This window comes from Nerophis ophidion, linkage group LG18, assembly GCF_033978795.1.
Source record: "Nerophis ophidion isolate RoL-2023_Sa linkage group LG18, RoL_Noph_v1.0, whole genome shotgun sequence".
In the NCBI taxonomy this organism is placed as follows: domain Eukaryota; kingdom Metazoa; phylum Chordata; class Actinopteri; order Syngnathiformes; family Syngnathidae; genus Nerophis; species Nerophis ophidion.
Window position 1 is genome coordinate 2714235 of NC_084628.1, and position 27506 is coordinate 2741740.

The 27506-nt window shown below is 41.9% G+C and overlaps 1 protein-coding gene across 4 annotated transcripts in view; it reads left to right on the forward strand.

The window, feature by feature from the left end:
* sik2b (salt-inducible kinase 2b) overlaps positions 1 to 27506 on the forward strand; it is a 185277-nt gene that overhangs the window by 119523 nt on the left and 38248 nt on the right. For all 4 annotated transcript variants that reach the window (XR_009802706.1, XM_061878548.1, XM_061878547.1 and 1 more), the window contains exons 5-6: positions 12605 to 12729; positions 19321 to 19444. Coding sequence is in view for 3 of the 4 variants with exons in the window: in XM_061878548.1 (XP_061734532.1) it covers positions 12605 to 12729; positions 19321 to 19444 (249 nt within the window). In the remaining variant the exon portion in view is untranslated. The remainder of the gene's footprint in view (positions 1 to 12604; positions 12730 to 19320; positions 19445 to 27506) is intronic.

Sequence of the window (27506 nt, forward strand, 5' to 3'; positions counted from 1 at the left end):
GTACAGTAAGAAATCAACAAAATATAATTTTTGGGGTTATTTATTTACCAAATTTGCTAAATCTTCCACCAAAAATACGGTAATGGATTTCATGTTTAGATTTAGAAATTTACTGTGGTTTTTACAGCATTTTTCTCTAAATGAAAAAAAAAACTGTTCTTTTTTTTGCTACAACCCTCCGGGTACTCCGGCTTCCTCCCACTTCCAAAGACATGCACCTGGGGATAGGCCCCTCCCACCTCCAAAGACATGCACCTGGGGATAGGCCCCTCCCACTTCCAAAGACATGCACCTGGGGATAGGCCCCGCCCACCTCCAAAGACATGCACCTGGGGATAGGTTGATTGGCAACACTAAATGCTCCCTAGTGTGTGAATGTTGTCTGTCTATCTGTGTTGGCCCTGTGATGAGGTGGCGACTTGTCCAGGGTGTACCCTGCCTTGCGCCCGATTGTAGCTGAGATAGGCGCCAGCGCCCCCCGCAACCCTGAAAGGAATAAGCGGTAGAAAATGGATGGATGGAAACTGTGGTGCCGTTTTGGCATTAACTGTAGTACACAGATTAATCTACAGTTGTTGATTTGCGGTAAAAAAGAAAAAAAAAGAAAACTGCGTTCTCATGTGCCAAACTTTTACTGTCAAAATGCATTTTTTTTTAATTAACAGTAACAAAATGAATGTCAATTTTACAGTAAAATTCTGGAAACTGAACTGCCTTTTTTTAACCATAAAAACAGCAGTACACTACATTTTGATGTAAAATTATTGCAACTCATATATTTTTTACATTTTAGTTTAAAAAAATCTAATACAATGAATCAAACAATTGTGTAACAATAGTGTTCACTGTATACATAAATTTCATCACATGATACATTTTTATGAAATTTTGGTCAGGAGAATATTGTTAGATTTCGACTCAAAATAGCATGAAATGCATCCTAAGCTAACATAGATTTCAACATAGTACACAACATCAGACATCAAAGAACACAGAGGACATGAAAGACATTAAAGCAGCAGATACAAGCAGACACTTCTACATACGGCTATGAATAAAAAGTAAAATAAACATAGACACTGTGGTGGCCTCTGCTGTGTTCCATGCCATCGTCCGCTGGGGTTCCAGCTTTGACAAAAGTCCATATTTCAGTGAAGGTTTGCACACTTTGAACACAATATAACGTTTTGTACAGAACTGTATATCAAACAAACATTTTAAGGAGCTGATTGATCAACTTTCTATTTAATAACAAGCCAAAACAACAAGCTGAGCAGTCCTCTATGCGCTGCTCTGGCAACACAGTAGTCTTTGGTGCCCTCACAAATTATCAGAAATCCCCAAAATCATAACTTTAACAGTCGTATTGCTACGATAATAAACATGTAAAATAGTAAAATCCACTTACATTAACATTAGCAGAGGAGGAACTGATAAGAAAGGTGCACAAACAGCGAGAATGGGAGATTGAGGATGAGAGGCCGTTTGCATGTGTGAAAGAGACGCCACTGAATGAGAGGAGCTCTACCTTGCTGTCATATTTTTTTTTTTTTTTCCCCCCAAGATGGCGCTGCTGTAGTGGCTGCTGTAGACAGGAGCTCTGTGCTCTTGTGTCATCCTTTTGTGTTTCCCTCTTGTTTTCATGTCTTATTATATTTGTTTGCATTTTGGTCCGGGACCCTTTGGGACTGTGTGACAAGGGGTGGCACTTTCGTGACCTTTGCGGTGCTTTTTTGTGGACTTCTGGATCTGCCTCCCGGGAGCCTTTTGGTCATGGAGACCAGCTGCTGGGTCTCTGCTACACCGGAGTCTGTTTGGAGGGACTGGAGGAGATGCGGATGAGGGGACAGGGCTGCGGAGCTAGCACTGAGCGCTGGGACGGAGAGGCTTCGTGGTGTCTCGGCTGGGTGAGCAGGTGTCGGACACCTCAGTCACCTTGGACGTATCCTCGCTCATCCATGGGGACTGGATACTGGCCGAGAGTGGAGTCGGCTGTCTTGGTTGCTTTGTTGGGTCTGCTCCTGTCTCTGGCCATGCTCCCTCCTCCCCAGCGGACGATGGCGTGGAACACAGCAGAGACCACCACAGTGGATATGTTTCTTTTACTTTTTATTCATAGATGTATGTAGAAGTGTCTGCTTGTATCTGCTGCTTTAATGTCTTTAATGTCCTCTGTGTTCTTTGATGTCTGATGTTTCCCTCTTGTGTACCATGGCTATGAGTTGTTGTTTTTTTTTTTTTCCCCTTGGCCTCAGTCTGCACCCCCACTCCAGGGCCCAGGCTAAGACCGATTTTTTTTAAATTTTATTTTAATCTTCTATTCTTTTCTCCCATCCCCCCCCCCCGTTTACCTGTATGTCATCTTTTTTGTAAGGGGCGCTGGAAGCCATCAGACCCGTCAGCGATCCTGTTCTGTCTCCCTGTAATGTTTGTCTGATCTTGAATGGGATTGTGCTGAAAATTTTAATTTTCCTGAAGGAACTCTCCTGACGGAATAAATAAAGTACTAATCTAATCTAAATAAACTACTAATCTAATCTAATCTATTAGTCTACTTTCGCAGTGGGAGAGTGGCCGTGTGCAACCCGAGGGTCTCTGGTTCAATCCCCACCTAGTACCAACCTTGTCACGTCCGTTGTGTCCTGCGCAAGACACTTCACCCTTGCTCCTGATGGGTGCTGGTTGGCGCCTTGCATGGCAGCTCCCTCCATCAGTGTGTGAATGTGTGTGTGAATGGGTAAATGTGGAAGTAGTGTCAAAGTGCTTTGAGTTCCTTGAAGGTACAAAAGCGCTATACAAGTACAAACCATTTATTTAACATTTTTATGGGGGGGGCACTATTTGCATTCGGGTGCGGGCGGCCTTCTGCAAAGCGGTGTTTTAGGTTTTAAACATGTTCAGCTGATTTTGTAAATCTTCATTCCCATCCCTGAATTTAGATATTGGGTTTCACAATGTAAAGCGCCTTGAGTTACTAGAGAAAAGCGCTATACAAACATAATTCACTTCACTTCACACTTCACAAACATAGCACAATATTAGCCTAAACGTGGGTCGTCTGATGTGTGTGCGTGCGCATAGTGCCGCCAGTTTTTGACGTCAAACGGGCTGCTCAGTATTCTGCTCAACCAAGTGGGTCACAGCTTCTGATGCAAAAAGAAATAAATCCACTGTCAAAATGAAATACCTGCATGTCACATCTTACCTTCACGGCAGCATCCTTCAGTGACACACAGGTGGTAAACCCTGTGTTGCTTCAGCTTCCTCCTCACTCCACTCGCACCTGCTGCTGCTATACCTGCATGGCCGCATATTGAGACATGCTCACACATGCACATGAACAGCTATTTTCTGCTCTTTGCGTCGCGCAGTATGTTTACAGCGTTGGTTCCCAGACTTTCTTGATGAAAACATACTTGATTTAGTATCTTTGCTACACCAGTGGTGTGTGCTGAATCTTCCAACACTTAAAGGAGAACTGGAATTTGTTTGGAATTTTGCCTATTTTGAGAGACAAAACACATGTTTTTTCGTGCATTTTTTTTCTGCATTCTAAAGATTAAAAAATCCGTCAGAGATGATAAAAGTAATCCATTCTGGCTCTAAATCATTTTAAAATGGCATCCTAAAACCGCCAACAATTGTTATGTACACAGCGGCGTTATAAAAGGTCATGAATTTTACTTTTTGAAACCAATGCCGATAATCTTGAAACCGATAATTTCCGATACTATAATTTAAAGCATTTATCTGCCGATAATATCGACAGTCTAATATTATATGACATCTCTAACGACCACCAATTATGGCAGACTTCATAACAGCCAAAAATTACTACTTTGATGATCCCGAACCTTGTCTTTTTGAGCTTGAATATAAGAAACTTGAGCTACAAGTTTTAGAAGCTAAGTGATATGCCGATACAGCAAGTAGAACCATTGCAAAGTGCTAAACAAGAAATATAAACTACAAACAGAATAAGACAATCACTGTATAATATCTGCTCTCTTTAAAATGCCGACTGATTGGATGTTTATATATTGCAGTTTAGATAAAGAATTAATGATAATCCTTACAAAGGCGCAAAAAAAAGTTGGTCGCAAAACGTCTTTTCTTGTCGTTCTTGTGATCTCAAGGTTGACCAACTTCTCGGTTTGAGGCCACAACATTCTACTCTACAAGTGAGAGGCTTGATTTAATCTATAATGATCTTTTACCAACTCAACGAGGCGACACAACAGCTCACCAGCTTAGTATACCAAAAGCTGCATAAGATACTTACCTCCGTGATCATGCCGTCTCTAAAAGTAGTTTCTCAGCGTTTGTGCTTATAATAACAATATTGACAATATTTGGTTAATATTCAGGTCATGAGATGTAACTGGAATATTGTTGGCGGTTTTTGAATTATTTTTAGAAGGCTTTATGGGAATAATAGTTGACTCCTTTTATATGCACTTGCCGTATGTGCGGATCATATTCCGTTAAGGTTTTCGGGTCACTGTTGGACTCCATTTAGTTCCTGTTTATTGCACCTCTGAGTTTGTTACCATAGCAACTTATCATTTTTAATTGCCGCTTGTGGTCCTGATGCACACCTGTTTGTCATCATTGAGATTATTATTTAAGCCTGTCTTTGCCAGTGAGTCGGTCTCGCTTCTTTGTTTTGCATCACGTGACTGCCACGTAAGTTTATCTCATCTCCTAGCCCCTGTTAGTTGTCTAAGTCAGTGCTAAGTGTTAGCTTTAGCTTCCGGTGCGTTCGGCACACTGTTCTTTTGTTTGTTTCTGTCTGTTTTGTACCAGTGTTGTTATTTTTTCCATTAAATCAAGCCCTTACCTGCCAGTCCTGTCCGAATCGTCCTTTGCATCCCTGAGAGAACAAAATCCCGCATCATGCGACCCAATCGTGACAAACAATATATTCCATAACCCGCATAATACCCAAACTGTAGCGACATTATCGTTAAGAGCAAACACTGAGAAAATGTTTTCTAACGTAGTAACAATTCGCCTTGCTCACATAGAGACACACTGCGAAAAGTCAGCGTTCAAAAACAAGAATAAAAAATACAAAAATGATGGGTGTTTTATTTGTACTAAGCAAAATGATCTGCCAATAGAACCTGCTTGGCACTCAGCATTAAGAGTTGCAATTGGGGGTTAAATCACCATAAATGATTCCCGGGCGTGGCACCGCTGCTGCTCACTGCTCCCCTCACCTCCCAGGGGGTGATCAAGGGTGATGCGTCAAATGCAAAGAATAATTTCGCCACATCTAGTATGTGTGTGACAATCATTGGTACCTTAACTTTACCTTTTTAACAAGAAAATTTGGCTTGTCAAAACTTTCCAAAACAAGTAAATTTAGCTTACCTCAATGAATCCAAAAATACCTTAAAATAAGTAACAACTGTACTACTATATGAGTACGTATTTTCCATTGTTTCATTGAAAATAAAACAGCAAAGTCCATTTGGCTGTCATCTGTTTTAATATGAGACACAATTGTCAAGTCATTTTTTTTTCATGCTTGAAATAAAAAAATTATTACTTTAAAAAAGTAGTTTTATATTTGTGAGTGTTGATGACACAGCTTTACAACAGTTGATATTCTAGTTTCAAGCATGTTTTACTCAATATAGGTCATCAAATCTCAGCAACAAGCTGTAATATCTCACTGAGATCATTTAGGACCAAAACCCTTAAAACAAGTAAAACACTAACATAAAATGTGCTTAGTGAAAAGAATTATCTTATCAGACAGAAAATAAGTCAATATCACCCTTATTTGAGATATTTAATCTTACTTAGATTTCAGTTTTTGCAGTGCACGCACATCCTAGTATTGTAGCGTCCTGGAAGAGCTAGTGCTGCAAGGGGTTCTGGGTATTTGTTCTGTTGTGTTTATCTTGTGTTACGGTGAGGATGTTCTCCTGAAATGTGTTTGTCATTCTTGTTTGGTGTGGCTTCACAGTGTGGCGCATATTTGTAACAGTGTTAAAAGTTGTTTATACGGCCACCCTCAGTGTGACCTGTTTGGTTGTTGACCAAGTATACGTTGCATTCACTTGTGTATGTGAAAAGCTGTAGATATTATATGATTGGGCCGGTACGCAAAGGCAGTGCCTTTAAGGTGTATTGACGCTCTGTACTTTTCCCTACGTCCGTGTACACAGCGGCGTTATAAAAGGTCATGAATTTTACTTTTTGAAACCAATGCCGATAATCTTGAAACCGATACCGATAATTTCCGATACTATAATTTAAAGCATTTATCTGCCGATAATATCGACAGTCTAATATTATATGACATCTCTAATGACCACCAATTATGGCAGACTTCATAACAGCCAAAAATTACTACTTTGATGATCCCGAACCTTGTCTTTTCGAGCTTGAATATAAGAAACTTGAGCTACAAGTTTTAGAAGCTAAGTGATATGCCGATACAGCAAGTAGAACTATTGCAAAGTGCTAAACAAGAAATCTAAACTACAAACAGAATAAGACAGGGGTGCCCATGACGTCGATCGTGAGCTACCAGTCGACCGCGGGGGGTGTGTCAGTCCATCTCCAGCCAGGCTTTTAAAAAAAATAGACCTAAAAATGAGTGATCACCAATCTTCACCAAGACGTCACTTAAATGACATTCACGGTACCGGAGGGTCTTGTGAGATGACGCTGGCTGCTGCAAGATCATTATTAGGAAAATATGACCGAGAGGAAGGCGAGAAACACTTTTTATTTCAACAGACTCTCGCGCCGTACCTTCCGTCAAAACTCTAAAGGCCGACTGCACATTTCCTATCTTCACAATAAAAGCCCTGCTTCATGCTGCCTGCGCTAACTAAATACAGAGTCTCGGAAAACTGGCGTGCACAAGCGATCCCTCAGAAAGCTGGCGTGCACATCACTTGTGCACGCCAGCTTTCTGAGACTCTTATTTTGTTAGCGCAGGCAGCATAAAGCAGGGCTTTTATTGTGAAGATAGGAAATGTGCAGTCGGCCTTTAGAGTTTTGACGGAAGTCTGTTGAAATAAAAAGTGTTTCTGGCCTTCCTCTCTGTCATTTTTTCATAATAATGAACTGGCAGCAGCCAGCGTCATCTCACAAGACCCTCGGGTGCCGTGAATGTCAATCAAGCAAGCTACGGAATTTGCCGCCAATGTTTTTCTTGTAAAGTGTATGGAAGCTGGATGAATTAGATGCCAAAAACCAACCACTTTCATGTGGTATTGTACAGAAAGGAGGACTTTTTTTCTCCTCCATTTGAAAATGTGGGCGTTATCATCATTACTGTCTGATTCCAATCAATGCAAGTCATCAGAATCAGGTAATACACCAACTTATATTCTTGTCTTTGTGAAAGAAAGACATCTTTGTGTTACACATGCTTGTATTATCATTAAACACATTTAACTTGTTTACAAAAATGTCTCTTTCATAAATAAATAAATATAAATGATATATATAAATGAGGTAGATCCCCTCGAGTTGGTCAATTGAAAAGTAGCTCGCCTGCAGAAAAAGTCTGGGCACCCCTGGAATAAGACAATCACTGTATAATATCTGCTCTCTCTAGAATGCCGACTGATTGGATGTTTATATATTGCGGTTTAGATAAAGAATTAATGATAATCCTTACAAAGGCGCAAAAAAAAGATGGTCGCAAAATGTCTTTTCTTGTCGTTCTTGTGATCTCAAGGTTGACCAACTTCTCGGTTTGAGGCCACAACATTCTACTCTACAAGTGAGAAGCTTGATTTAATCTATAATGATCTTTTACCAACTCAACGAGGCGACACAACAGCTCACCAGCTTAGTATACCAAAAGCTGCATAAGATACTTACCTCCGTGATCATCCCGTCCCTAAAAGTAGTTTCTCAGCGTTTGTGCTTATAATAACAATATTGCTAATATTTGGTTAATATTCAGGTCATGAGATGTAACTGGAGTGTTGTTGGCGGTTTTTGAATTATTTTTTAGAAGGCTTTATGGGAATAATAGTTGACTCCTTTTATATGCACTTGCCGTATGTTACAAATTAGAATGCATTAAAAGTACATATTTGTTCTTGTTTTACATACATTTCATGTAGATATTCATTTCACCCACTGTATAGAGTGTACATTTGTACAGATTGTATAGAGTGTACATTTGTACAGTGTATAGTCACATTTGTACAGAGTGTATAGAGTGTACATTTGTACAGTGTATAGTCACATTTGTACAGAGTGTATAGGGTGTACATTTGCACAGTGTACATTGTACAGAGTGTACACTGTTCTCCTCCACAACTTTCTTTGCACTTCTATATTTTTTATATTTTTATATATTTACACCTTGTTTTCTTGCATGCACATATCGCACTGTATGGAATGGCAAGGGTGAAGTGTCTTGCTCAAGGACACAATGGACATGACGAAGTTGGTAGATGGTGGGGATCGAACCAGGAACCCTCAGGTTGCTGGTACCACCACTCTCACAACCGCGCCCAGGGACTCAAAAATGTTGGTTATTTTTGAGTCCCTTCTTCTTATTACTACTATTACTTATTTTTCTAATCAGCCTTGACTTAAGAATAAAGTTTACCGTATTTCCTTGTCCAGGGTGTACCCCTCCTTCCGCCCGATTATAGCTGAGATAGGCGCCAGCGCCCCCCGCGACCCCAAAAGGGAATAAGCGGTAGAAAATGGATGGATGGATGGTATTTCCTTGAATTGCCGCCGGGGCGCAAATTAATTTAAAACCTCTTCTCACTCCGGTGCTTACCAAAGGCATGCATTAATTTAGGCCTGCGCTTATAAATTTGAGTGTGATGTAAGGATACCATCATGAAAAGCACATTTAATAAAAAAAAACGTTATTATGGTCTTACTTTTACTTATAAATGAAGTCCATGCCAGCTCCTTCTGATCAAAAGCATCGATAACTTGTTTATAGAAGTCTTCCTTATCTTTCTTCTGTTTTAAAAGTCTCTCCGTCTTGATGGAGATCTTCCTTTATTGCTTCGATTGAAAGTCCAGTTTAGAAAACTGTTTTATTTTAGATATGTAATCCTCCATGTTAAAAGTATAAGCAAGAGGAAAAAATAAAGGATCGCTGCTTGTTGTCACTTCTTCTGCAGCCGAGTAGTCGCAAGAAGGATCACTGGCGCCCTCTACCCCCAGGAGGTGGGAGTCATTTAATGACTCATATTTGACACACGCAGCTATGGTATATTAATAAAACTTAGCTGCTTACTGTTCTTTTTAGCATATTCAATAGCTTAGACTTTAAATCCTACTGAATAGCTCTTTATCTTCTTCCCTTTATGCGATTTCAAATTGTTGAAATTAGCCTCCTCCATTTTGAAAATGATGACAGGTGAAGTGTCACTCGTGACGTGACGAGTTTGACCCTGTGGAAATTCTAGGCATATGCTAATTATTTTGCGAAACGAGTTTGACCCGGCGTTAATCCTGAGCCGGCGGTAATGCTAAGCATGCGCTAATTATTTTGCGAAACGAGTTTGACCCGGCAGTAATTCTAGGCAGGTGCATACTATATACCCGGCGGCAATTCAAAGAAATACGGTATGTGTTAAATGAATAATAATCATTTGGGTTTAACACATAATGTCATATAATTTGACATGGTTGTAAACCGTAAGTAGGTTAGACATTACTATTGAATACAATTAAAAGCAAGAGTAAGATTACTAGTACAGTGTTAATATTTGAGCGGGCTCCGGACCCCTCTGTAGTGGAAAAACTAAGCCCCGAATAATCCCTGTTTTACAGCCCTTGCAGCTATGCCTCACCCAATGATAGCGACAACCTTTATTTTATATTATAAGAACATTGGAAGCCAAGCTTTTGATTGGCCTCTCTGATAATCCATCTCCGTCATTTAATGTTCCGGAGATTGCAAATGACACGCTGCACTCTTAAGAAGTAATCCATGCAGCCATTTAATGGCTGCAGTTAGTTTGTGTGGTTAAGAATATGAATTGTGAAAAGTGTTGGTACAATTCTATGGTTGTGTTGAAGTTGTTACTAATTGTGAAACATCTTGTTGTAGAACAAAAAAATTGCAACTCATGATATCTTTTGTGTGTGCATGGGCTGAAATCACTTCCTTTGCTGTTATGTAAGCCAGCCTTTTTAAATCCGTATCATTCATTCGTTTTGCTTTATTTCTTCCATTCACACATAACTGTCAAATAATGAGAAAAAGCAGGAGGGTGAAGGGTTAAGTAACCGCCATTTTGCTCGGTTAACTGGTGATGCCTTTGTCGTCACAGGATCCAATTTGTAGCAGGCACACAGATTTGTGTTTGTTTTCCTGACCTGTGGCTTGTCGATTATGTATTATTTTTCCTGTTGTTTAGCCCTTTGGCTCTCATGAATCTGAAGTCAGTGCTCATCACAAGTTCAAGATGCAACTGTTCATTGTGGCGGCTGAAAAAAGGAGCAACACATCGGAGTGGCTACCCCCTTGCTGATAGATAAGATGAGAACCTTTTCAATTCAAATAACCCATAGAGAGAGACTTTTTAGTCCACAAGAGAGACTTGTCATTTACTGACTTGGTAGCTATACTGTAGCTCGGGGATAGCAGCTCCATTCTATGTGTCATACTTCATCATTTTGCCATATTGCCATATTTTTGCTGAAAGGATTTAGTAGAGAACATCCACCATAAAGTTCGCAACTTTTGGTCGCTAATAAAAAAGCCTTGCCTTTACCGGAAGTAGCAGACGATGTGCGCGTGATGTCACTGGTTGTGGAGCTCCTCACATCTGAACATTGTTTACAATCATAGCCAGCAGTAGCTAGAGCGATTCGGACCGAGAGAGCGACAATTTCCCCATTAATTTGATCGAGGATGAAAGATTCGTGGATGAGGACGTTTAGAGTGAAGTCCATCCATCCATCCATTTTCTACCGCTTATTCCCTTTTGGGGTCGCGGGGGGCGTTGGCGCATATCTCAGCTATAATCGGGCGGAAGGCGGGGTACACCCTGGACAAGTCGCCACCTCATCGCAGGGCCAACATAGATAGACAGACTCACATTCACACACTAGGGCCAATTTAGTGTTGCCAATCAACCTATCCCCAGGTGCATGTCTTTGGAGGTGGGAGGAAGCCGGAGTACCCGGAGGGAACCCACGCATTCACGGGGAGAACATGCAAACTCCACACAGAAAGATCCCGAGCCTGGGATTGAACCCAGGACTGCAGGACTTTCGTATTGTGAGGCAGACGCACTAACCCCTCTGCCACCGTGAAGCCCTAGAGTGAAGTACTAGAAAAAAAGAAAAAGAAAAGGCGACGGCTCCAGGCGGAGGCAGGCGGCGTTTCAGATGTATTTAGACACATTTACTAGGATAATTCTGGAAGATCCCTTATCTGCTTATTGTTTTAATAGTGTTTTAGTGAGATTGTAAAGTCATACCTGAAAGTCGGAGGGCTGCGGTGAACGCCAGTGTCTCTGAGAGAAACCGAGGAGCCAAGACCACAGCTGCCTTTTTGAGCTGTACGAGGAGGTCCCATAATCCACTGACGTCTCCGGTAAGAGCCGACTTAATATCACAATTTTCCCATCCAAAAACTTGCTGGTTGACGTAGAGAAACATGTTCGCTTGACCGCCCTGTTTTAAAGCTTCACAACAAACAAAGAAACACCTGCTGCAAAGGCAGCTGCAATCCACCGATTTCCACCAACAGCATTCTTCTTTGACGTCTCCATTATTAATTGAACGAATTGCAAAAGATTCAGCAACACAGATGTCCAAATTACTGTGTAATTATGCGATGAAAAGAGACTACTTTTAGCCGTGTGTGGTCTGCGATGAGGTGGCGACTTGTCCAGGGTGTACGACGCCTTCCACCCAATTGTAGCTGAGTTAGGCGCCAGCGCCTCCCAGGACCCCAAGAGGGAATAAGCGGTAGAAAATGGATGGATGGATGGTGCTGGGCTAATATGTCCGCTACAATCCGAGACGTCACGCGCACGCGACATCATTCCGTGACGTTTTCAACAAGAAACTCCGCGGGAAATTTAAAATTGCAATTTAGTAAACTAAAGCGGCCGTATTGTCATGTGTTGCAATGTTAATATTTCATCATTGATATATAAACTATCAGACTGCGTGGTCGCTAGTAGTGGCTTTCAGTAGGCCTTTAATAAAAGGTAGAATTGGGAAGCTCCCATTTTTGTTTGTGTGTGTGTGTGTGTGTGTGTGTGTGTGTGTGTGTGTGTGTGTGTGTGTGTGTGTGGGTGTGTGTTTGTAGTCTCCCCCTGTGTCTTGCTCTTTTGAAGATAAAATCTGATTTGCATTTGCTCTGCAGACAACCAGTCAGAGCAAAGTCTTTGATGAGCTCATGTGAGTCCTGAAGGGTGGGGAGATGACCTCATACGGGGGGACGATTTGTTCAGCATACAAATATTGGACTACATATTACATTATGCAACCCTCACAGCCCATGTGGAAATGTTACTGGGGGCCTGTGTTTTTTTTTTTAATATTTCTTCAGATTGAGTTTGTATAATGGATTGTCTGTTTTCTTAACCAATTATTAATGTAATTATCAAACCATTTTTGTCTCTTGCAGACTTCGGTTTTGGCAACTTCTTCCAGCCTGGCGAGCCTCTGGCCACTTGGTGTGGAAGCCCCCCCTATGCTGCTCCCGAGGTCTTTGAGGGCCAACAGTATGAGGGCCCCCAGCTAGACATCTGGGTGAGAGGAGTGCGTGAGCAAATGTGCCATCAACACCCTTTTTTCTACGGTGTTATATACTGTGCATCCATTCTCGGGTAAGAAAGGCAGTGCATATACAAACCCCCAAAAGCAGTGAAGTTGGCACGTTGTGTAAATGGTAAATAAAAACAGAATACAATGATTTGCAAATCCTTTCCAACCTATATCCAATTGAATAGACTGCAAAAACAAGATACTTATTGTTTGTTTTGCAAATATTAGCTCATTTGGAATTTGATGTCTGCAACATGTTTCAAAAAAGCTGGCAAAAGTGGCAAAAAAGACTGAGAAAGTTGAGGAATGCTCATCAAACACTTATTTGGAACATCCCACAGGTGAACAGGCTAATTGGGAACAGGGCCCGAGCTCATCTAAAATTAACTGATGCAAAGTGTAAAAGTGTTCTATGGTCTGACGAGTTCACATTTCAAATTGTTTTTGGAAACTGTGGACACAACGTCGTGTCCGCAGTTTGTCCAGAACAAAGAGGAAAAGAACCATCTGGATTGTTCTAGGCGCAAAGTTGCGCAAAGTTGAAAAGCCAGCATGTGTGAGGGTATGGGGGTGTATTAGTGCCCAAGTCATGGGTAACTTACACATGTGTGATGGTATGGGGGTGTATTAGTGAACAAGACATGGGTAACTTACACATGTGTGATGGTATGGGGGTGTATTAGTGAACAAGACATGGGTAACTTGCACATGTGTGATGGTATGGGGGTGTATTAGTGCCCAAGGCATGGGTAACTTACACATGTGTGAAGGTATGGGGGTGTATTAGTGCCCAAGTCATGGGTAACTTACACATGTGTGATGGTATGGGGGTGTATTAGTGCCCAAGTCATGGGTAACTTACACATGTGTGATGGTATGGGGGTGTATTAGTGCCCAAGGCATGGGTAACTTACACATGTGTGATGGTATGGGGGTGTATTAGTGAACAAGACATGGGTAACTTACACATGTGTGATGGTATGGGGGTGTATTAGTGAACAAGACATGGGTAACTTACACATGTGTGATGGTATGGGGGTGTATTAGTGCCCAAGGCATGGGTAACTTACACATGTGTGATGGTATGGGGGTGTATTAGTGCCCAAGACATGGGTAACTTACACATGTGTGATGGTATGGGGGTGTATTAATGCCCAAGACATGGGTAACTTACACATGTGTGATGGTATGGGGGTGTATTAGTGCCCAAGACATGGGTAACTTACACATGTGTGATGGTATGGGGGTGTATTAGTGCCCAAGACATGGGTAACTTACACATGTGTGATGGTATGGGGGTGTATTAGTGAACAAGACATGGGTAACTTACACATGTGTGATGGTATGGGGGTGTATTAGTGAACAAGACATGGGTAACTTACACATGTGTGATGGTATGGGGGTGTATTAGTGAACAAGACATGGGTAACTTACACATGTGTGATGGTATGGGGGTGTATTAGTGAACAAGACATGGGTAACTTACACATGTGTGATGGTATGGGGGTGTATTAGTGCCCAAGGCATGGGTAACTTACACATGTGTGATGGTATGGGGGTGTATTAGTGCCCAAGACATGGGTAACTTACACATGTGTGATGGTATGGGGGTGTATTAGTGAACAAGACATGGGTAACTTACACATGTGTGATGGTATGGGGGTGTATTAGTGAACAAGACATGGGTAACTTACACATGTGTGATGGTATGGGGGTGTATTAGTGCCCAAGGCATGGGTAACTTACACATGTGTGATGGTATGGGGGTGTATTAGTGCCCAAGACATGGGTAACTTACACATGTGTGATGGTATGGGGGTGTATTAGTGCCCAAGACATGGGTAACTTACACATGTGTGATGGTATGGGGGTGTATTAGTGCCCAAGACATGGGTAACTTACACATGTGTGATGGTATGGGGGTGCATTAGTGCCCAAGTCATGGGTAACTTACACATGTGTGATGGTATGGGGGTGTATTAGTGCCCAAGTCATGGGTAACTTACACATGTGTGATGGTATGGGGGTGTATTAGTGAACAAGACATGGGTAACTTACACATGTGTGATGGTATGGGGGTGTATTAGTGAACAAGACATGGGTAACTTACACATGTGTGATGGTATGGGGGTGTATTAGTGAACAAGACATGGGTAACTTACACATGTGTGATGGTATGGGGGTGTATTAGTGAACAAGACATGGGTAACTTACACATGTGTGATGGTATGGGGGTGTATTAGTGAACAAGACATGGGTAACTTACACATGTGTGATGGTATGGGGGTGTATTAGTGCCCAAGACATGGGTAACTTACACATCTGTGATGGTATGGGGGTGCATTAGTGCCCAAGTCATGGGTAACTTACACATGTGTGATGGTATGGGGGTGTATTAGTGAACAAGACATGGGTAACTTACACATGTGTGATGGTATGGGGGTGTATTAGTGCCCAAGTCATGGGTAACTTACACATGTGTGATGGTATGGGGGTGCATTAGTGCCCAAGGCATGGGTAACTTACACATGTGTGATGGTATGGGGGTGTATTAGTGCCCAAGTCATGGGTAACTTACACATGTGTGATGGTATGGGGGTGTATTAGTGAACAAGACATGGGTAACTTACACATGTGTGATGGTATGGGGGTGCATTAGTGCCCAAGGCATGGGTAACTTACACATGTGTGATGGTATGGGGGTGTATTAGTGCCCAAGTCATGGGTAACTTACACATGTGTGATGGTATGGGGGTGCATTAGTGCCCAAGGCATGGGTAACTTACACATGTGTGATGGTATGGGGGTGTATTAGTGCCCAAGGCATGGGTAACTTACACATGTGTGATGGTATGGGGGTGTATTAGTGCCCAAGGCATGGGTAACTTACACATCTGTGATGGTATGGGGGTGTATTAGTGCCCAAGTCATGGGTAACTTACACATGTGTGATGGTATGGGGGTGTATTAGTGCCCAAGACATGGGTAACTTACACATGTGTGATGGTATGGGGGTGTATTAGTGCCCAAGTCATGGGTAACTTACACATGTGTGATGGTATGGGGGTGTATTAGTGCCCAAGGCATGGGTAACTTACACATGTGTGATGGTATGGGGGTGTATTAGTGCCCAAGACATGGGTAACTTACACATGTGTGATGGTATGGGGGTGTATTAGTGCCCAAGTCATGGGTAACTTACACATGTGTGATGGTATGGGGGTGTATTAGTGCCCAAGACATGGGTAACTTACACATGTGTGATGGTATGGGGGTGTATTAGTGCCCAAGTCATGGGTAACTTACACATGTGTGATGGTATGGGGGTGCATTAGTGCCCAAGACATGGGTAACTTACACATGTGTGATGGTATGGGGGTGTATTAGTGCCCAAGGCATGGGTAACTTACACATGTGTGATGGTATGGGGGTGTATTAGTGCCCAAGACATGGGTAACTTACACATGTGTGATGGTATGGGCGTGTATTAGTGCCCAAGGCATGGGTAACTTACACATGTGTGATGGTATGGGGGTGTATTAGTGCCCAAGGCATGGGTAACTTACACATGTGTGATGGTATGGGGGTGTATTAGTGCCCAAGACATGGGTAACTTACACATGTGTGATGGTATGGGGGTGTATTAGTGCCCAAGTCATGGGTAACTTACACATGTGTGATGGTATGGGGGTGTATTAGTGCCCAAGTCATGGGTAACTTACACATGTGTGATGGTATGGGGGTGTATTAGTGCCCAAGGCATGGGTAACTTACACATGTGTGATGGTATGGGGGTGTATTAGTGCCCAAGACATGGGTAACTTACACATGTGTGATGGTATGGGGGTGTATTAGTGAACAAGGCATGGGTAACTTACACATGTGTGATGGTATGGGGGTGTATTAGTGAACAAGACATGGGTAACTTACATATGTGTGATGGTATGGGGGTGTATTAGTGCCCAAGTCATGGGTAACTTACACATGTGTGATGGTATGGGGGTGTATTAGTGCCCAAGGCATGGGTAACTTACACATGTGTGATGGTATGGGGGTGTATTAGTGCCCAAGGCATGGGTAACTTACACATGTGTGATGGTATGGGGGTGTATTAGTGCCCAAGACATGGGTAACTTACACATGTGTGATGGTATGGGGGTGTATTAGTGCCCAAGACATGGGTAACTTACACATCCGTGAAGGCACCATTAATGCTGAAAGTACATACAGATTTTGGAGCAAAATATATTGCCATCCAAACAAAGTTATCATGGACGCCCCTGCTTATTTCAGTAAGACAATGCAAAGCCGCGTGTTACAACAGTGTGGCTTCATAGTAAAAGAGTGCAGGTACTACACTGGCCTGCCTGTAGTCCAGACATGTCTTCCATTGAAAATGTGTGGAGGATTATGAAGCAAAAAATACCACGACGGACTGTTGAACAACTTAAGCTGTACATCAAGCAAGAATGGGAAAGAATTCCACCTGAAAAGCTTAAAAAAATGTATCTCCTCAGTTCCCAAACGTTTACTGAGTGTTGTTAAAAGGAAAGGCCGTGTAATACAATGGTAAAAATGCCCCTGTGCCAACTTTTTTGCTGCCATTAAATTTTCAGTTAATGATTTTTTTGCAAAAAAAACCCCAACAAGTTTCTCAGTTGGAACATTAGATATATTTTCTTTGCAGTCTATTCAATTGGATATAAGTTGAAAAGGGTTTGCAAATCATTCTATTCTGTTTTTATTTACAAATTACACAACATGCCAACTTCACTGGTTTTGGGTTTTGCATTATGTTTTGAAAATACATTAAATTCAAGCAAAAAATTATATAGTTTGCGCTAATAGAAATGCATTTTGTACTCGATAAATGTTTTTGCATGCGATTATTCATTTGAACATGCAATAACTTCTGTGTTCCCTGAAGGGAGAAGGGAATTTAGAGATCAAATAGCCAATTAGTTTACATTTGTCCAGTTCTGATTGATGGCTTTTTTTTGCCACAAATGTAAGCTGTGTGCCAGCCTGAGTTATTAAGCAGTGACACAGACATTCATGTCATTTCCAAAACAGAAAGTGCAAGATTTTTCAGAAACATTTTAAAACAAGCTATTAGTGCACTTTTGTGCATGATGTCACTAAGATGACATATCAAAACAACACTAAATAAAAATGCACTTTTTGTACAGAACACCACTACAATAGTTTAAACAAATAAAGTACACTTTTGTGCATGATGTCACACAAGATATGTCAAAAACCGTCAAATAAAAATGACTTGCATATCAAATAGTGTATGTCCTTCGTTATGTGGCAGGTTCCTGCGGACGTTATGTCCTTCCGTGTTGACTATTTTTTTCATACGGTTTTCATCTGGAATTAAATGCTTCAGCATTTTGTTGGTTTGGCACCGAACGGAGATGTTGACATACGGAGTTCCAAGCACTCTTCGTTCTCTACGTTAGCAGTAATGCTACTTTTTGTAGCAACGCTTTTGCCGCATAATTGTTCAACATATTCCCGCCTGAAGCCAAACCACCGCCAGACGATGCTGTTTTTCTTGGGAATTAATTCTTCCTCCATTTGTTACCAGATTTGCACCTTCTCTCTCGTATTACCACTCGCAACGCACCGATAGCACCACAGCTAACGTTACCCATGTCGCTACATCTCTGCTCGGGGACGGCTTGTGACGTTGCTCACGTATGTGAGAAGGTGCGCTTGTTTTAAGTCTCTGTGAGAAGGAGAGACAAGAAAGAGTGGGAAAAGCATGCAGTGTAATGCCTGCAGCTAAAAGCAACTGCAGGAAAACGTATACTCGAATATCACAATATAGTCATTTTCTATATCGCACAGAGACAACCCCGCGATACATCGATATATTTATTCCCCAGCCCTACGTCACAGCATTATTATAAAGATTTTGAAACTGCAATACCGCGGCATCCACAACACTGTTACATCGCTACAATTTACCGTTTATAAAAGCATTGGGTTAGGATAGCTTGCTACACTATTATAGTACACAGTCTCCTCTTTGCTGCCTTGCCCTATGTCAGGGGTCAGGGACCTTTTTGGCTGAGAGAGCAATGAAAGACAAATACTTTAAAATGTATTTCCGTAAGAGCCATATCATATTTTTTAACACTGAATACAACTAAATGCGTGCATTTTTTAAGTAAGAACGACATTTTTAGAGTATAATAAGTCTTTAATTATTTTAATAACATTGTTATTTCTTGAACTGGTGCGGAAGAAAACGGATGGATGGATTAAAATGCATGAGAATGTTTTATATTTTGAACGTTATTTTTAACAATGTGATTACCAGCGAAATTATTCATTACTTGTCGTGTTAAGCAATGTCAGCTAAGATTTATCTGAGAGCCAGATGCAGTCATCAAAAGAGCCATAGGTTCCCTGCCCCTGCCCTCAATCTCCTCTTGAGAAAACCGCCACATTCTGAGCAGTGAAGACAGTAGAACCATCAGTGTCTCGTTTTTCGTTAGCATTCAATACAGCATGTTTTCTTATGCGCTTTCCCATTTGTTTTTCATGTCTTTTGGATCCTGCCAGAGTATGGGAGTGGTGCTGTATGTGTTAGTGTGTGGTGCCTTGCCCTTCGATGGACCCACATTGCCTGTGCTACGACAACGGGTCCTGGAAGGAAGGTTCCGCATCCCCTACTTCATGACTGAAGGTACGGCCCTCATTTTCGTGCTGTCTAATTTAGACAAAATCTACATTGTGAACTCCCTAAATATGGACAATTACTGCCTTGGGGACCTTTGTATTTGGCTCACTATATTGTTGAAAGTTGATTCATGTATTTGCAGCCACTCAAGGGGTCGTTTTGATCATTTAGAAGGGTGCACGGTGGCAGAAAGCATTTTTTCTCCTAGCTGCTGCTAACTATGTCACAGCAGCCCCGCTGCTCGCGGTCGTGCTCGCTTGTTGGCAACAGATTAAGTCCAGAGCTGGAGCAGTTTATGTAACTTGAAGACAGGTCAGCCAGGCCCTCCTGTCTTGTTCGCCTGTCTGCGTGTCTGCCGTGTCACGTAGCACTTTATTTTTACCACTTCCAGCATAGGCGCTTTCATGTGCACCTGCGTGTTAGTTGTTTGTTTGTCACCTGAAATGATTGTTTTACCAAGGATTACATTGCATCGTTAAAGGCCTACTTAAATGAGATTTTCTTATTTAAACGGGGATAGCAGGTCCATTCTGTGTCTCATACGTGATCATTTCGCCATATTGCCATATTTTTGCTGAAAGGATTTAGTAGAGAACATCCACGATAAAGTTCGCAACTTTTGGCCGCTAATAAAAAAGCCTTGCCTGTACCGGAAGTAGCAGACGATGTGCGCGTGATGTCACGGGTTGTGGCGCTCCTCACATCTGAACATTGTTTATAATGTGAGCAATTCGGACCGAGAAAGCGACTATTTCCCCATTAATTTGAGCGAGGATGAAAGATTCGTGGATGAGGAAAGTTAGAGTGCCATCCAGCCATCCATCTTCTTCCGCTTATCTGAGGTCGGGTCGCGGGGGCAGCAGCCTAAACAGAGAAGCCCAGACTTCCCTCTCCCCAGCCACTTCGTCTAGCTCTTCCCAGGGGATCCCGAGGCGTTCCCAGGCCAGCCGGGAGACATAGTCTTCCCAACGTGTCCTGGGTCTTCCCCGTGGCCTCCTACCGGTTGGACGTGCCCTAAACACCTCCCTCGGGAGGCGTTCGGGTGGCATCCTGACCAGATGCCCGAACCACCTCATCTGGCTCCTCTCCATGTGGAGGAGCAGCGGCTTTACTTTGAGTTCCTCCCGGATGGCAGAGCTTCTCACCCTATCTCTAAGGGAGAGACCCGCCACCCGGCGGAGGAAACTCATTTGGGCCGCTTGTACCCGTGATCTTATCCTGTCGGTCATTAGTGAAGCATTAAAAAAAAAAAAAAAGGCGGCGGCAGTGGGAGAGTTTCAGTTGTAATTAGACACATTTACTATGATAATTCTGGAAAATCCCTTATCTGCTTATTGTGTTAATCGTATTTTAGTGAGATTATGAAGTCATACCTGAAAGTCGGATGGCTGCGGTGAACGCCAGTGTCTCTGAGAGAAGCCGAGGAGCCAAGATCACAGCTGCCTTTTTGAGCTGCAGGATGAGATCACGTAATCCACTGAAGTCTCCGGTAATATCACAATTTTCCCATCCAAAAACTTGCTGGTTGACGTAGAGAAACATGTTCGATTGACCGCTCTGTGTTAAAGCCTCACAACAAACAAAGAAACACCGACTGTGTTTCGGTGCTGAAGGCAGCTGCAATCCACCGCTTTCCACCAACAGCATTCTTCTTTGACGTCTCCATTATGAATTGAACAAATTGCAAAAGATTCAGCAACACAGATGTTCAAAATACTGTGTAATTGCGTGATGAAAAGAGACGACTTTTAGCCGTGTGTGGTGCTGGTCTAATATGTCCCCTCCAACCAGTAACGTCACAAACACGTGTCAACTTTCCGCGACGTTTTCAGCAGGAAACTCCGCGGGAAATTTAAAATTGCAATTTAGTAAACTAAAAAGGCCGTATTGGCATGTGTTGCAATGTTAATATTTCATCATTGATATATAAACTATTAGACTGCGTGGTCGCTAGTAGTGGCTTTCAGTAGGCCTTTAATTTGTGTAGTATGTGCATAACTCTTGAATGTTGTTTGGGTTGTTTTAAACCAGGGGTGCCCACACTTTTTCTGCAGGCGAGCTACTTTTCAATTGACCAACTCGAGGGGATCTACCTCATTTATATATATCATTTATATTTATTTATTTATGAAAGAGACATTTTTGTAAACAAGTTAAATGTGTTTAATGATAATACAAGCATGTGTAACACATATAGATGTCTTTCTTTCACAAAGACAAGAATATAAGTTGGTGTATTACCTGATTCTGATGACTTGCATTGATTGGAATCAGACAGTAATGATGATAACACCCACATTTTCAAATGGAGGAGAAAAAAAAGTTGTCCTTTCTGTACAATACCACATGAAAGTGGTTGGTTTTTGGCATCTAATTCATCCAGCTTCCATACACTTTACAAGAAAAACATTGGCGGCAAATTCCGTAGCTTGCTTGATTGACATTCACGGCACCCGAGGGTCTTGTGAGATGACGATGGCTGCTGCCAGTTCATTATTATGAAAAAATGACCGAGAGGAAGGCGAGAAACACTTTTTATTTCAACAGACTTTCGCGCCGTCCCTTCCGTCAAAACTCTAAAGGCCGACTGCACATTTCCTATCTTCACAATAAAAGCCCTGCTTCATGCTGCCTGCGCTAACAAAATAAGAGTCTCGGAAAGCTGGCGTGCACAAGTGATGTGCACGCCAGCTTTCTGAGGGATCGCTTGTGCACGCCAGTTTTCCGAGACTCTGTATTTAGTTAGCGCAGGCAGCAGGAAGCAGGGCTTTTATTGTGAAGATAGGAAATGTGCAGTCGGCCTTTAGAGTTTTGACGGAAGGTACGGCGCGAAAGTCTGTTGAAATAAAAAGTGTTTCTTGCCTTCCTCTCTGTCATATTTTCATAATAATGATCTTGCAGCAGCCAGCGTCATCTCACAAGACCCTCCGGTACCGTGAATGTCATTTAAGTGACGTCTTGGTGAAGATTGATGATCACTCATTTTTAGGTCTATTTTTTTTAAAAAGCCTGGCTGGAGATGGACTGACACACCCCCCGCGGTCGACTGGTAGCTCGCGATCGACGTAATGGGCACCCCTGCTTTAAACGTTCAACACATGAGGGGAATGTATTGTAGGCAATGTCCGCACTACAGCCTCAGAATTAAGAACAGGCTGTCCTTTTGTGCTTCCGCCCTGAGACAGTTGCCTTCCCTCCTGTTGTTCACCTCACCAGCAGTCAGCCATTATTGGGTGAAGCCCAGCACTTGAGCAGCCCGGTTAACGTTGGTTAGAACGTCTCATCACTGTGAACACGGTCTGCCACCATTCTCTCTATTCCTGCAGCTGGATGTTGGCACACCGCAGGGGACACATGAGTCATGTTATCCGGGGGAAACTGTCAAACTCAACACCGAGTTTCTATTTTCTCCTTGTGCAAGACATTTGTGGCTGAAATGCATCAGAAACTGCCAGCCTAAGTCTTATTAAATGTTATTGGCTGCAAATAATATGGAAAAGCCTTTATTTTAATGCGATATAATGTCTGTATTGAAGCTTGTTGCAACACCAACAAAGATGTGAGCTGGTATTTATAGTATGTTGCCTTTAGAAATAAGTGAGGCAAAAATTGATGGTCTTAATGAAGGCATTTATTATGTGGTTTATTATTTGTAATTTTGTGCCAAAAATGTCACATTACAAGACTGCATTCTTCTTTCCTGCTGCGTGGCTTTTTATTTATTGTTGTTAGAGATAATCTTCCACAATCTTCTTCTAATAAAGGAAACAAGAAACCTTAATTCGTCAAGAAAATATTCATTGGTCACAGCACCCTAAAATGTCTGTCTAATGGCTAATTGATTACAAATGTTGTTTTTCTATCTGGTGGAGCTGACTTTTGTTTCAAATGTATTATTTGTAATACTTCTCTATGCCCCTCAGCTGAGTTTTGGGGGTTTGGATATACAGTAGACCAGTGGTTCTCAAATGGGGGTACTTAAATGTATGCCAAGGGGTACGTGAGATTTTTAAAAAATATTCTAAAAATAGCAACAATTCAATCCTTTATAATTGTATTTATTGAATAATACTTCGACAAAATATGAATGTAAGTTCATAAACTGTGAAAAGAAATGCAACAATGCAATATTCAGTGTTGACAGCTGGATTTTTTGTGGACATTTTCCATAAATATTGATGTTAAAGATTTCTTTTTTTTGTGAAGAAATGTTTAGAATGAAGTTGATGAATCCAGATGGATCTCTATTACAATCCCCAAAGAGGGCACTTTAAAGGGGAACATTATCACAATTTCAAAAGGGTTAAAAACAATGAAAATCAGCCCCCAGTGGCTTGTTGTATTTTTTGAAGTTTTTTTCAATATTTTACCGGTCTCGGAATATCCCTAAATAAAGCTTTAAAGTGACTTATTTTCGCTCTCTGCGAAGACACTGGCCATTTCCCTGTGACGTCACACAGTGCTGCCAATGTAAACAAACAATGGGAATACCACAGCAAGATATAGTGACATTAGCTCGGATTCAAACTCGGATTTCAGCGATTCAACAGATTACGCATGTATTGAAACAGATGGTTGGAGTATGAACGTATTGAAGAAGAAACTGAAGCTATTGAGCGAATAGCTATTGACGCTATTCATAGCCATAGCATGGCCGAATAGCTGCGTTAGCATCGCCGGTAAAATGTGCGGACCAAACGATCAGGACTTTCGCATCTTTTGACACTGGAGCAACTTAAATCCGTCGATTGGTAAGTGTTTGTTTCGCATTAAATGTGGGTGGAAGGAAACGTAATATAGTTGCAAATGCATCTGAAGGTTATCCATACATCTCTGTGCCATGTCTGCTTTAGCAACGCCGGTAAATAGCATGTTAGCATCGATTAGCGTAGCATGTTAGCATCGATTAGCTGGCAGTCAACATCAACAAAACTCACCTTTGTGATTCCGTTGATTATCGTTGCAAATGCATCTGCAGGTTATCCATACATCTCTGTGCCATGTCTGCTTTAGCACCGCCGGTAAATAGCATGTTAGCATCGATTAGCTGGCAGTCAAGATCAACAAAACTCACCTTTGTGATTTTGTTGACTTAATCGTTGCAAATGCATCTGCAGGTTATCCATACATCTCTGTGCCATGTCTGTCTTAGCATCGCCGGTCAAATGTGGAGACACTCTGGTACATTCAATGGGGGTCTGGCGGCAGACACTTTGGCATCTTGGGGCCAGTGGTGCAACTTGAATCCCTCCCTGTTAGTGTTGTTACACCCTCCGACAACACACCCACGAGGCATGATGTCTCCAAGGTTCCAAAAAATAGTCAAAAAAACGGAAAATAACAGAGCTGAGACCCGGTGTTTGTAATGTGAAAATGAAAATGGTGGGTGTGTTACCTCGGTGACGTCACATTCTGACGTCATCGCCTCCAGAGCGATAAACAGAAAGGCGTTTAATTCGCCAAAATTCACCCATTTAGAGTTCGGAAATCGGTTAAAAAAATAGATGGTCTTTTTTCTGCACCATCAAGGTATATATTGAGGCTTACATAGGTCTGCTGATAATGTTCCCCTTTAAGTTGATGATTACTTCTATGTGTAGAAATCTTTATTTTCAACTGAATCACTTGTTTATTTTTCAACAAGTTTGTAGTTATTTCTATATCTTTTTTTCCAAATAGTTCAAGAAAGACCACGACAAATGAGCAATATTTTGCATTCTTATACAATTTAATAAATCAGAAACTGATGACATAGTGCTTTATTTCACTTCTTTATCCCAACCAAAAATGCATTGCTGTGATTAGGGGGTACTTGAATTAAAAAAAAATGTTCACAGGGGGTACATCACTGAAAAAAGGTTGAGAACCACTGCTGTAGTCTATCGTCTGTCTGTTCAACAAGATACATTACCATGAACTCCTGCTCCTAGAGCAGCATGCTGTTCTCCTTCTCTTGCTGGAACGCTACACCGCTTGAAGGCTGCAAGTGTTAACCGGGATGCTCGTGTGGTTGAATCATGGTGGTGTAATGTCCTGGCTAAGAGCAGCATGTCAATCAGTCAGCTCCAGCAGTGATATAGTTCACAACCTTCCCTGGGCGGTCAGACCTTTCGAGAGAACGTATTCCGCTTCGATTGTTGCTATAAACACAGCTGTGACAACGAGAACAACCCACTTGTACCTAGCTTAGAGTTAAAGTTGCTGCCCACACTGCAAAAACTGAAATCTAAGTAAGATTAAATATCTCAAATAAGGCTGATATTTGCTTCTTTTCTGCCCGATAAGATAATTCTTCTCACTAAGCAGATTTTATGTTAGTGTTTTACTTGTTTTAAGGGTTTTGGTCCTGAATGATCTCAGTAAGATATTACAGCTTGTAGGTGAGATTTGATGACCTATATTGAGTAAAACATGCTTGAAACTAGAATATCAACTGTTGCAAAGCTGTGTCATCAACACTCACAAATATAAAACTACTTTTTTTAAAGTAATAATTTATTTCAAGCATGAAAAAAAAAATCATGACTTTGACACAATTGTGTCTCATATTAAAACAGATGACAGACAAATGGACTTTGCTGTTTTATTTTAAATGAAACAATAGAAAATACGTACTCATATAGTAGTAAAGTTATTAGTGAGAATATACTTATTTTAAGGTATTTTTGGGTTCATTGAAGTTAGCTTATTTTACTTGTTTTGGAAAGTCTTGACAAGCCAAATGTTCTTGTTCCATTGGCAGGTAATTTAGCTTAGTTGAAATAAAATACCCCTCATTTTGGTAATTTTTTATTCTTGATTTTGAACACTGACTTATTGCAGTGCAGATGTAACCGCATGAAGTAAATATGCAATGAAATGTAGCCATAAAGAGGTGACATTGTATGTTCTTGGTAACCAGCCAAGTTTGTTAGTAAAAACTAAACATTAATGTCGCAAAGCTGTAAAGAAACCTGTAAAATACAATATAAATGTAACTAAATCCATGGTTGGACTCGAGGTTGCACAAACCAAATGATTTGTCCTATTTTTTTTTTGTGGACACCATATGACTTGTGATTTAAGTGCTTTGGAAGCCATGAATAATAAATAAACATAATCCATCCATCCATCTTCTTCTGCTTAGCCGAGGTCGGGTCGCGGGGGCAACAGCCTAAGCAGGGAAGCCCAGACTTCCCTCTCCCCAGCCACTTCGTCTAGCTCTTCCCGGGGGATCCCGAGGCGTTCCCAAGCCAGCCGGGAGACATAGTCTTCCCAACGTGTCCTGGGTCTTCCCATTGGCCTCCTACTGGTCGGACGTGCACTTAACACCTCCTTAGGGAGGCGTTCGGGTGGCATCCTGACCAGATGCCCGAACCACCACATCTGGTTCTTCCCGATGTGAAGGAGCAGCGGCTTTACTTTGAGTTCCTCCCGGATGGCAGAGCTTCTCACCCTATCTCTAAGGGAGAGCCCCGCTACCCGATGAAGGAAAATAATTTGGGCCGCTTGTACCCGTGATCTTATCCTTTCGGTCATGACCCAAAGCTCATGACCATAGGTGAGGATGGGAACGTAGATCGACCGGTAAATTGAGAGCTTTGCCTTCCGGTTCAGCTCCTTCTTCACCACAACGGATTGATACAACGTCCGCATTACTGAAGACGCCGCACCGATCCGCCTGTCGATCTCACGATCCACTCTTCCCTCACTCGTGAACAAGACTCCGAGGTACTTGAACTCCTCCACTTGGGGCAGGGTCTCCTCCTCAACTCGGAGATGGCACTCCACCCTTTTCCGGGCGAGAACCATGGACTTGGACTTTGAGGTGCCGATTCTCATCCCGGTCACTTCAAACTCTGCTGCGAACCGATCCAGTGAGAGCTGAAGATCCTGGCCAGATGAAGCCATCAGGACCACATCATAAACATAATACATTTGTAAAATAAAATGTCATTCTAGGGTATCATTCCATTTTGGATGAAGGCTGTTACATAACAAAATTAGAACAAAGGGAAGCGCTGTAAAATACTTTGCGGATGCACTTTATTTTTGCCAATTCCTGCAGAGAAGTGTTGCTTGGTGGTGT